The 13122-nt window shown below is 44.7% G+C and overlaps 1 protein-coding gene across 1 annotated transcript; it reads left to right on the forward strand.

The window, feature by feature from the left end:
* The first annotated feature begins 11440 nt into the window (after positions 1-11440).
* Rbmxl2 (RBMX like 2) lies at positions 11441-12869 on the forward strand. Its single transcript, XM_021628140.2, has one exon. The coding sequence runs from the start codon at positions 11483-11485 to the stop codon at positions 12641-12643; it is 1161 nt and encodes a 386-aa protein (XP_021483815.1). The 5' UTR covers positions 11441-11482; the 3' UTR covers positions 12644-12869.
* The last annotated feature ends 253 nt before the right edge of the window (positions 12870-13122 follow it).

The following is a 13122-nucleotide window of genomic DNA, read 5'->3' on the forward strand; positions in this document are numbered from 1 at the left end:
GCTTCTGTTAAACTGCTTGTGAAAATCTCCCTAGCAACAGTAGAGCAAATACCAGGATGTAGTTTTTGCTTTTAAAAACCCTTTGCTGTAAATGCTTAGGACTACAATGAGGTCCCAAGTAAGGTGAGTGTGGTCCTAGCTGATTGGAACAAAGACTTTCAATTGGCTATACACTGTCTGTATAATCACCTCTCCTGGGCTCCTGGTAACATAATCCCCCAACTCATTTCATTTGGGTTGGTTCAAAGATTAGATGATCACTTCAAACAAGTATATAGTTATATCTATTGGTAAATTCCAGCCACCTTCTGAAGCTACAAGTAGTTTTGCCATTTTTTTTCTTTTCTTTTTTCTTTGAGGTAAAGTTGTCCAGGGTGGTTTCAGATTCCCAGGCTCAAGCAATTCTCCAGCCTCCACATCCCAACTAGAGTTTACAATTCTGTACCACTGCACCTCATTCCCAAGTTAGTTCCTGGTATGGATGTCAACATGTTCTATTTCAATGTATCTCCAAAATCCCATGGTGAGGTTCATATAAGTGTCCCCTTGGAGTCTGGGTTTTATTGCCCCTCTATTAAGCCATATACCCAGGGTATTGACTAGTGTATCAATAAGGACTTTCTATGCCCTGCTCAGCTCCTGAATAATGATATTTATTATTAGCTTATGGAACTAAGCTGGGCAGATGCTGAGTTATCTTAACCTGGCAATACTGGCCTGGCCTATGCCCCGGCCAAGAGTTGGGCAGGGCAGGCAGCAGGAACAGAGAGTGTGAGCCACTGGGTCTGGCTGTAGCTTGGAAACCTCAAAGCCCAGCCCCAAAAACATACTTCCTCCAACAAAGCCACACCTCCCTGTGAGCCTATGGGGCCATTTTCATTCAAACCACACACCAACGCAGAGCTCTTTTTCCTTTCTTTAAACACAATAGTGGCTTTCCAATCAGGATGTTGTCCACTAGCCTTAGAGCTCCTAAACATGATTATACAACTCTTCACTGGTCAACTGAGTTCTGTGTATAAGACACTAGCCATAAAATACCAATCTAGCATTATTTCACACTATTCCAAAATTAGTTCTAAGGGAAAGTCTGCTTCTTGTTAGGCCTCCTAAACAAGTATTTTCAGTTCCATATTCCTACTGCAACACACACACATATATATAATCCCATTATTCACAGCTGAGGGTTCCTGGATAGTGTTTGCTATATGCCTCAGTCTATCCAGCTTAGATTTCTATGAAGAATTTGCCAGATACTGTGCTAAGAAACTTGACCAAATGTTGGTTTGTACCTGCACTAGGCTTATCCTTATAGATGACTCAAGGCCCTCTACTCCAGCTGAAAAAAAAAAAATACAGTTACCCAAACTACAAAATATATGTTTCAACCCCTGTTGCCAAACTATTTTCAATTGTTTTTCAAAACTATCTTAGTTGTTTTCCACTTATGTTTCTTCTGTATTTTCCCTTTCCCCATAGTTCCACTGTTTATTCTGGCAGAGAGCATGGCTACTGGGGTGTGAGGTGCTTGGCAATTAGGATGTCCACACAAGATTTGTCTTTGGAATATGTTTGGTTTATTCACACAACCACTCCTTATAGTACAATGCTAGTAAAAACTTAGACATCTCACCAAGTAGGAAATGCTTACTGGGACAGAGAACCTCCTCCTGTGGGGAAGCTCCAGAAGTTTGGCAGGCTCAAGCCATGTCCACTGTGAAGCCCTTCAGCTGTGACAAGCTTGAGAATGATGCTGGTTGAGGACCAGCCGGTCATTGAGAGTGTCTACCAAAGGCTAATGCTGACAAGCCGGCATGTGTGAGCTCAGCAAGGGTGCTAGAAGTTCAAGGGTCACCAAAGCCAGGACCACATACAGAGGCCAGTCTCAAAGCTGCATTGCCAATGGGTGTCAACAAATAAGATAGAAAAGCCATGTCTAGGGAACATGGCAATATAATCTTAGGGGCCACTTTAAAAGTTCCAATTTTTCTTTCATTTCAGCTGGATGAATTTCAACTGGAGTATCAATACCACCCTGGGGTTAGTCCCTTAGCATACCAAGGCCTGTTTTAGAGCTGGTCTTGTTTTGAGCTGCCTGAAGGCAGGACCATTAATACTTCAGAGCTTGCCTGGGGCAGGGCTGAATTGAAAGTCAGGGGCTATCTGAGCTGCTAGTCATCAAGCTTCTATCTTACAAGCATTGCATTATTCCAAATTATACACACACACACACACACACACACACACACACACACACACATGGTTTTTTAAAGTTGCTCAAAATGGTTTCATTCATGTCCCTAACAATTCTGTTCTACTTTAAAAACTTACCACCACTGTTTCCTTGCAGTTGAGCTCAGTTTATATAGCTTAAACTTAAATCTGTGCTTCCCCGCTTAACAAGCATTAAACCTGATGTTTCATGAAAGTTCTGTGGTGCTGGGACTCAGATCCTGCCAGGAAGTCATCTGTCTTTAGGCTGCTTGGCCATTTGAATACAACTCCTGAACCAGTGTTCTCAAAGCAGAGTGGACCAGTTTTGATTTAACAATTCTAAGTATACTCTTGAGGTAGGAATAAAGTGTCATGTACCATTAAAAGATTATGTTGCAAGGTGCCATTAGTGAAGGAGAGCCATCTTTTTCTTTCACAACTTTCTAGGCCACAACCTTGGACACTTTGGCCCTAATAGAATCTGCTGGCTTTCTTTTTCACTAGCACAAACATCTAGTAAAGACTACTGAGTAGCAATGACCTCTTTGGGAGTACTAAGTCAACCAAAGTAGTCTACCTAAGAGGAGCCTTAGAACAAAAGATAACAAAGGTTTCAGGCACTCAGGGTTCTCTTACTGTCCCTGGCATTGAGATAAGTCTCCAAGTAGCTCAATTCTTGGTCCCTTCATACTCCTGAGGAGCACAAAAGTTCTCAAGTTCTTATCACTGGGTTGTTTAAGTGATCAGCTCTCACACTGAAGTTATCTAAGTTCCCACCAGCATTTGATGATTAGCATAAACTCAGCTTTCTTACTGCTCTATTGCTCTGATAAGACACCATGACCAAGGAGACTTAACAGAAAAAAAAAAAAGCATCTAACTGGGGCTTGGTTTGTATCTAAGGGTTAGCATGTTCTCATCATGGTGAGGAGTGTGGTAGAAGGCAAGCAGGCATGGCACTGGAGAAGATTCTATATATGATTCTATAGGGCCATTGTCATTCAAACCATCATATCAACTATGGCTATCAAGTATCCCTTAGAAACAGGGAAAGAGGCAGGAATCCAAGATGGAGGCGACCAGTGTGTACCGTATCTAAGGGGTAGAGGATCTGAAACTCCGAAATTGGTGAGTCGAGGGGCAACTGAACCCAGAACAACGACATCAAGGCTTCCATGGAGAAAGGGGACAACCCTGAACTGAGACCAATAGGATACAGGTCAACCACAGACTTCACCTTGGACATCTCCTGGAGACTCAATTCCCAGGCATTTCCCCTTTAATGGGCAGAGGCAGTGCAGGCAGCCTGCAGTGTACTCAGCTCCTAGCAAAGAGCATGGTGCTGGCTCCTCCTAGAACAAAACACCCTGTTTGATATTTGAGACAGAGAATACTCAATCCCCTGTCATTTCCCCACAACAGGCCTCGCTTCCCCCTCCTTGGTGTAGGCAGAGGCTGCAGAGGCAGCCCACAGCGCCCACCACAGAGCGCTGTCCACACTGCCCACAGCTCCTAGCACAGAGTGCGGTACTGGCAGCTCCACCAAGCCAACCAGGCCCATGGTTCCCTAGGGCCTACCAGAAGGCATCTCTGCCAGCGGCCTCCTAGTTCTGCCACAGTGGCTGGACTCCCAGTGGACTGTAACACCAAGCCCCAGGTTCTGCAGCAACATAGGAATCCTTGGGAGAGCATTATCAATATTGAAGCCCCTGCTCTGTGGGTTTACCAGTGAAGTCCAGGCAATCAACCCCTGGAGCCCAGACAGATCTGATACCAGAATGACAGTATGACAGGACTGTAGGCCACTGAGGTATTCAGGAAATCAGTGCAGGCACATTGTGCCCGAAAGCTGCAGCCGCAAACTGCTAGCATCCACACCCCCTCCCTCCTGCGCCTGCATTTCCCCCCATATTCCAAGCATCTACAAGCTCTAGCATTCTCTCCTTCAAGAAACACTTCTACGCACACATGCACACTTCCTCCCCCCAATTGTGATTCTGTGCCAGCAGCTCTTCCTCCCATAGGTACAGCTGAAACACCAACACAGACTCTCAAACCATTGGACCTCTCTCATCTTCTGAAAAATACTCTAGACACCAGAGAAAGACGGACCCAGTCTGAAGTACAGACTCCAGGAACAAACAGTGAAGGTTAAAGATAAGCAGATGGCCAGAGGTCGGCATAAGAACACACCCAACAAAAAATCAGGACATCATAGCTCCACCAGCAACCCCAAAAATCAATGGATTTTTCAATTCAACAAAAACACAGGAAAATGACTTTAAAGCTATGCTTATCCAGTCATTAGAGGCACATAAAGAGGAAACAACTCTCTCAAAGAAATAGCCACACAAATGGAGGCAAATAAAGAGGAAATGAAAAAAGCTCTCAAAGAAACACAGGCAAATATAGCCAAACAAATTAGAGGCACAGTAGAAGCACAATCAGTGGCAAATAGAGAGGAAATGAACAAACAAAAAATAGAGGTCATCATGGAAAGACAGGAATTCACATTCAAATAGATGAAGGAAATGGTGTAAGACATGAAAGCAGAAATAGAATCCATAAAGAAAACACAGAGAAAAGCCTAGAGCTGGAGAACTTAGAGAAAAGATCACGAACCACAAAGGTAAGCATCACCAATAGAATACAAGAGATGGACGACAGAATCTCTGGTGCTGAAGATACTCTTACAGAAATTGATACTTCTCTCAAAGAAAAAGTAAAATCAGAAAAGTCCCAAACACAAAACATCCAATAAATCAAGGACACCATGAAAAGACAAAATCTAAGAATAATAGGAATTGATGAAAAAGAAGATTCCAGGCTCCAAGGTCCAGCAAATATTTTCAAGAAAATCAGAGAAGAAAAATTTCCCAACTTAAAGAAAGAGATGTCCATAAACATACAAGAGGCCTACAGAACACCAAACAGACTAGACCAGAAAAGAAACTCCATGTCACATCATAGTAAAAACATTAAATCTACAGAGCAAGGAAAAGATATTAAAAGCAGCAAGGGAAAAAGGCCAAGTAACATATTAAGGTAGACCTATCAGAATCACACTGGACTTCTCATCAGAAAATACAAAAGCCAGAAGGGCCTGGGCAGGCGTCATGCAGATTTTAAGGGGCCACAAATGTCAACCCCAGACTACTATACCCTGCAAACCTTTCAATCGACATAGATGGAGAAAACAAAATATTCCATGACAAAACTAAATTTAAGCAATATCTACACAGCAAAACAGCCCTACAGAAGATTCTAGAAGGAAAACTCCAATCCAATTAAAACAACTACACCCAAGAAAACATAGGCTACAGACAATTTCCCTACAACAATTAAAAGAAAACAAGCAATGAAACACAGTAACAACACCAACTCCACTTACATTCATTGGTCACTATTATCTATCAACATCAATGGACTCAACTCTCCAATAAAAAGACACAGACTAACAGAATGGGTGCAGAAACAGGGTCCAACATTCTGCTGCATCCAAGAAGTACACCTATGCAAAAAAGATAAACACCACCTCAGAGTAAAGGGCTAGAAAAATGTTTTTCAAGCAAACAGACCCAGAAAAAAAGCTGGGGTAGCTAGACTATTATCTAATAAAATAGACTTTCAACCAAAATTAATTAAAAAAAGATGAGGAGGGACACTACATTCTCATCAAAGGAAAAAATCCACCAAGAGGACATCACAATTCTGAACATCTATGCCCCAAATACAAGAGCGCCTACATTCGTAAAGGAAACATTATTAAAGCTTAAATCACACATCAATCCCAACACCTTAATAGTGGGAGACTTTAACACCCCACTCTCACCAAAGGACAGATCATCTAGACAGAAGCCAAATACGGAAATAAAGGCACTTAGAGAAGCCCTAATTCAAATGGACCTATTGATGTCTGCAGAACTTTTCACCCAAACTCAAAAGGGTATACCTTCTTTTCAGCACCTCATAGAACCTTCTCCAAAATAGAACTTGTAGTTGGTCACAAAGCAAGCCTCAGCAGATACAAGAGGATTGAAATAATCCATCCGTTGAATTTTAACTGACTACCATGGACTAAAGCTGGATCTCAACAGCAACAGAAATATCAAGAAAACCTACACATACATGGAAACTGAACAACTCCCTACTCGAAAATGAAGGCACAACATACACAAACTTATGGGACACAATGAAAGCAGTGCTAAGAGGAAAATTCATAGCACTTAATGGCCCACCTGAAAGTCCTAGAAAAAAAAGAAGCAGACACAACTAAGAGGAGTAGATGGCTGGAAATAATCAAACTCAGGGCTGAAATCAATACATTAGAAGCAAATAAAACTATTCAAACAATCAATGAAACAAAGAGCTGGTTCTTTGAGAAAATCAACAAGACAGACAAGCCTTTACCCAAACTAACTAAAAGGCAGAGAGGAACTATCCAAATCAGCACAATCATAAATGAAAAGAGGGACATAACAACAGACACTGAAAAAAATCCAAACAATCATTAGGTCTTACTACAAAAGCCTATAGGACACAAAATTTGAAAATCTAAAGGAAATGGACAATGTTCTGGATAGATTCCATTTCCAAAATTAAATCAAGATCAAGTAGAAAGATTGAATAGTCCTATATCCCCCAAGGAAATAGAATCAGTCATCAAAACTTTTGCTTCCAAAAACAGCTCAGGTCCAGATGGTTTCAGTACAGAATTCTACCATACCTTCAAAGACGTGCTAGCTCCAATTCTCTTCAAATTATTCCACAAAGTATAAACAGAAGGAACATTACCAAACTCATTCTATGAAGGCACAGTCACCTTGATACCCAAACCACACAAAGACCCAATAAAAAAAAAAAGAACTTCAGTCCTATCTCTCTTACGAACATTGATGCAAAAATACTCAATAAAATACTGGCAAACCAAATGCAAAAACATATAAAAGATATCACCCACCATGATCAAGTAGGCTTCATCCCAGGCATACAGGGGTGGACCAATATATGAAAATCCATCAATGTAATTCATCATATAAAAAACTGAAGGAGAAAAAAACTACATGATCATCTCCTTAGATGCCAAAAAAGCATTTGACAAAATCTAATACCCAATTCATGTTTAAAGTCTTGGAGAGATTAGGGATACAAGGCACATACCTAAACATAGTAAAGACAATATACAGCAAGCCAACATCAAACTAAATAGAGAGAAACTTAAATCAATCCCACTGAAATCAGGGACAAGCAAGGCTGCCCACTCTCTCCATATCTCTTCCACATAGTTCTTGAAGTCCTAACTAGAGCAATAAGACAACTAAAGGAAATCAAGGGGATACAAAATGGGAAAGGAAGAAGTCAAAGTATCACTATTTGTAGGTGATATGATAACGTACATAAGCCACCCCAAAAATTCTTCCAGAGAACTCCTTCAGCTGATAAACATCTTTGGCAAAGTGGCTGGATACAAAATTAACTCAAAAAAAAAAAAAAAATCAGAAGCTCTCCTATATAACAAAGACAAAAAGGCCAAGAAAGAAATTAGGGAAACGATACCCTTCACAATAGCCACTAATAACATAAAGTACTTTCACAACCAAGCAAGTGAAAGACCTATTTGAAAAAAACTTCAAGTTTCTGAAGAAATTGAAGAAGATATCAGAAGATGGAAAGATCTCCTGTGCTCATGGATCGGCGATTAACAGTGAAAATGGCCATCCTGCCAAAAGCAATCTACAGATTCAATGCAATTCCCATCAAAATACCAACACAATTCTTTACAGAACTTGAAAGAAAAATTCTCAACTTCATATGGAAAAACAAAAACCCAGAATTTCCAAAACAATCCTGTACAATAACAGATAATCTGGAGGTATCTCCATCCCTGATCTCAAGCTGTACTACAGAGCAATAGTAATAAAAACTGCATGGTACTGGCATAGAAACAGAATGGTGGATCGATGAAACTGAATAGAAGACCCAGAAATAAATCCACACACCTATGGATACTTGATTTTTTACAAAGAAGCCAAAACCATACAATGGAAAAAAAAGACAGCATCTTCAACAAATGGTGCTGGTCTAACTGGATGTATACATGTAGAAAAATGCAAACAGATCCCTATTTAACACCCTGCACAAAACTAAGGTCCAAGTGGATCAAAGACCTCAACATAAAACCAGACACACTAAATCAGTCAGAAGAAAAAGTGGGGAAGAGCCTAGAACTTGTTGGTATAGGTAACAACTTTCTGAACAGAACACCAACAGCACAGGCTCTAAGAGCAACAACAATCAATAAATGGGACCTCATGAAACTGAAAAGCTTCTGTAAAGCAAAGGACACTGTCGTCAGAACAAAACAACAGCCTACAGATGATGAAAGGATCTTCACCAACCCTATATCTGACAGAGGGCTACAATATATAAAGAACTCAAGAAGTTAAAAAGCAACTAATCAAGTAATCCAATTAAAAAATGCGGTAAAGAGCTAAACAGAGAATTCTAAATAGAGGAATATCAAATGGCCGAGAAACACTTAAAGCAATGTTCAATGTCCTTGGTCATCAGGAAAATGCAAATCAAAACGACTCTGAGATTCCATTTTACACCCATCAAAATGGCTAAGATCAAAGACTCAAGCAACAATACATGCTGGAGAGGATGTGGAGAAAGGGGAACCCTCCTCAATTGCTGGTGGGAAAATAAACTTGTACAAACACTTTGGAACTCAATTTGCTGTTTTCTCAGACAATTAGGAATAGTAGTACCTCAAGCTATACCTCTCCTAAGCATATATCCAAAAGATGTTCAAGTATAAAACAAGGACATTTGCTCAACCATGTTCATAGCAGCTTTATTTGTAATAGCCAGAATCTGGAAACAACCCAGATGTCCCTCAAGGGAGGAATGGATACAGAAACTACAGTGCATTTACACAATGGGATACTACTCAGCAATTAAAAACAAGGAAATCATGAAATTTGCGGGTAAATGGTGGGAACTAGAAAAGATCATCCTGAGTGAGATATCCTAGAAACAGAAAGACACACATGGTATATACTCACTTGTAAGTGGATACTAGACATATAATATAGAATAAACCTACAAAAATCTGGACACCTAAAGAAGGTGAGCTAGGAGGAGGACCCTGGGTAAGATGATCAATCCTCACTCAGAAAGGCAAAGGGAACAGACATTGAAAGAAGGAGAAAACAGGACAACAGAACAGGAACCTACCACAGAGGGCCTCTGAAAGCCTCTACCTAGCATTGTATCAAATCAGATATTGAGATTCATAAACAAACTTTGGGCAGATTGCAGAGAATCTTAGGAAAGAAGGGGGAAGACCTGGAGAGGACAGGCAATCCACAAGGAGAGCAACAGAACTAAAATATCCAGGCACAGGGATCTTTTCTGAGGCTGATACTCCAACCAAGGACCATTCATGTAGATAACCTAGAACCCTTGCTCAGATGTAGTCCATGGCAGTTCAATATCCAAGTGGGGTTCCTAGTAATGGGAACAGGGAGTGTCTCTGACATGAACTCAGTGGCTAGCTCAGTGGCTGCCTTCCCCGGATGGGGGAGCAGCCTTGCCAGGCCAAAGTGGAGGACAAACCAGCCAGTTCTGATGAGAGTTGATAAGCTAGGGTCAGATTGAAGGGGAAGAGGCTCTCCCCTATCTGTGGACTTGGAAAGGGGCATAGGAGGAGATGAGGGAGAGAGGGTGGGATTGGGAGGAGAGAGGAGGGGTCTACAGCTGGGATACAAAGTGAATAAACTGTAATTAATATAAAAAATAAAAATATAATTAAAAAAAGAAAAACAAGAAAAGTCATTCTTTCCCAGAAATGCTAAGTGTTTTAGGAGCCCTATACCAAAAAGCCTTGACAAAGACTGTTGTGTGTCCATTGCTAGAAATGTGACAGCTTGTAGATTGTGTTAAGGGTGGAAAATGAGGAAACTAGATGGAATCCAAATGCATTTTGGGGTCAGGTTTCCTAACTGCTTGGATTAGGGAAGACACACTCTCCAAAGTAATGAGTGTTTCAATGGTCAACAAAGAGAGGAGGAAGGCTGTGAAAAACCTATATAAGAAATATTTAGACTAGACACACAGATGAATAACAAAGATATTCATAACAAAGATAACAAAGATATGCTGAATGACATCAGCAAAAACACAAGAGTTCATTATAATTATGGAATTACACTTATATTCAGTTTAAGAACAGGGAAACCTCATTTGTGTTAGATGAAAAACTGTGAGGAAGGAAGGCAACTGTTCTGACAGAAGTACAAAGGGAGAGCTCCAGGGAGGGGACTGTTAGGCATCTTGATGTGTGGGCCAAGGTTACATGGGTGCACACAAACACATAGACACACACATGCACACACACTGAAAGATTAAGCAACGAACTAAATACTTGGTAAGTAAAATTTTAACTTAGAAACCATTAAAAGAAAATAGAATAAGAAAAGAAAGCGTAACATCTTCCACAGCCGAGAAAAAAAAATAAAAAAAATCATTCTATAAAAGAAGAAAAATGGAGGAAAAATAGATAAGATAATCACGGTTACTAGAAAGTACCTTACAAACTGGCAGGAAGACAGGTGAAAAACATTTCAGTGTATGAGGCCAAATAGACTAAGGTAAACAAAACAGAAGAGCAGACTGTGTCAAAAAAGAAAAGGACTGAATCCATATAATGACTCCTCACTGTTGTTTCACCTATCAAAACCTTCTTCCCTCCAGGCAAAAACAAAAACAAAACGGGGGGGGGGGGGAAAGGGGGAAGTAGGACCCTCTCACCTCCTTACTAAACTTTACAAACGACCACTAAGTGCATTTTTCCAGGGGTTTTGTTTGTTTTCAAATCCTTTGGGTAACTAGGTTTGGAATGCCTTAGAATTCTCCTCTTTAAGAGCAATGGAACTTTATTTTCACTTCCCCTAACGGCTTTTTAAGTCAGCCGCGCTGCGCTTCTGGGTCGGAGCCCCACGCCCGCAGCCCACAGAGACGGAGGAGGCCATCGCGGCCCCAACCCGTTTCCGCATCCCCCGCGACGCCCGCCCGCCGGCGGGGCGGCCCCGCCGACCAATCACAGGCGGGAGCGGCCAGGCTCCGGGGCCGCCCGGCCCAGCCTTCCGCCCTCCCGCCTGCGCACAGCGCCCCCGGCCAGTAGGAGGCGGCCTCGACCAGCAGGGCAGCCCGGAGCCGCCGCCCTCGGCTCGCCGCCGCCGACCCCGACGCCGCCGCCGCCGCCATGGTCGAGGCCGACCGTCCGGGGAAGCTCTTCATCGGGGGTCTCAACCTCGAAACCGACGAGAAGGCCCTGGAGGCCGCTTTCGGCAAGTATGGCCGCATCATCGAGGTGCTCCTGATGAAGGACCGGGAGACCTCCAAGTCCAGAGGCTTCGCGTTCGTCACCTTCGAGAACCCCGCGGACGCCAAGGCCGCCGCCCGAGACATGAACGGCAAGTCCCTGGATGGTAAGGCCATCAAGGTGGCCCAGGCCACCAAGCCGGTGTTCGAGAGCGGCCGGCGCGGGCCGCCGCCGCCCCGCAGCCGCGGCCGCCCGAGGGGCCTGCGCGGGGCCCGCGGCGGCGGCCCGAGGCGCCCGCCCTCCCGGGGCGGGTCGGCCGACGAAGGCAGCTACACGGCGGATTTCGACCTGCGCCCGTCGCGGGCCCCGATGCCGCTCAAGCGCGGGCCGGCGCCGCGCCGCGCCGGGCCCCCGCCCAAGAGAGCGGCGCCGTCGGGCCCCACGCGCAGCGGCGCGGGGATGCGCGGGCGGGCCACGGGCTCGCGCGGCCGCGACGCCTACGGGGGCCCCCCGCGCCGGGAGCTGCCGCCGCCGCGCCGCGATCCCTACCTGGGCCCGCGCGACGAGGGCTACTCACCCCGCGAGAGCTACTCCAGCCGCGACTACCCGAGCGCCCGGGACCCGCGCGACTTCGCGCCCTCGCCGCGCGACTACGCCTACCGCGACTACGGCCACTCGAGCGCGCGCGACGAGTGCCCGTCCAGGGGCTACTGCGAGCGCGACGGCTACGGGGGCCGCGAGCGCGACTACGCCGAGCACCCCAGCGGAGGCTCCTACCGAGACCCCTTCGACGGCTACGGGGACCTGCGCGGCGCCGGCCCCGCCCGAGGCCCGCCGCCGTCCTACGGCGGGGGCCGCTACGACGAGTACCGCGGCTGCTCGCCCGACGGCTACGGCGGCCGCGACAGCTACCGCAGCGAGCGCTACTCGAGCGGCCGCGAGCGCGTGGGCAGGCCGGAGCGCGGGCTGCCGCCGTCGGTGGAGCGGAGCTGCCCGACCCCGCGCGACTCCTACAGCCGCTCGGGCCGCCGGGCGCCCCCGAGGGGCGGAGGCCGAGTGGGAAGCCGCCTGGAGCGAGGGGGAGGCCGGAGCAGGTACTGAGCCCTCCTCTCTAGCCGCGAAGAGAAGTCACTTTCCTGGTAACTCACCCAGGACTGGACCTAAGAAGAGTTGTTTTTCTTATTTTTGGCCGTTTTAAGATTTTTTTTTCCCCCTGTTAAAACTTTCTCTGCATTTTTATGCTTTTGAGAGGAAAAAAAAAGTTTTAAACTCATTTAATTTCATTTTGGAATTGTTAAACGTTTCAACAAGCTCGTGTTAAAAGTATGACTTGAACCTGCGTTAGTAGTCTTCCTTGTCGTTCAAAGTGGTTCTCCTAAAAAGCTTCTTCCCTTCTAAATTTGCCTGATAAATGAGGCAAACGGTTCTAAGGTTATTTCACAGAAAGCTTGCCCACCTAAAGTGGAAAAAAAGGATCATGCTGCCCCTTGAGACCAAACTGGGGTTTGGGGAAAAAGAGTTGGGGGGAGTTGATGTTTGCTACTCAATTTCAAAGTGTCTTTCAAACCGAACCCTTGTTT

This window comes from Meriones unguiculatus, chromosome 14, assembly GCF_030254825.1.
Source record: "Meriones unguiculatus strain TT.TT164.6M chromosome 14, Bangor_MerUng_6.1, whole genome shotgun sequence".
NCBI lineage: Eukaryota > Metazoa > Chordata > Mammalia > Rodentia > Muridae > Meriones > Meriones unguiculatus.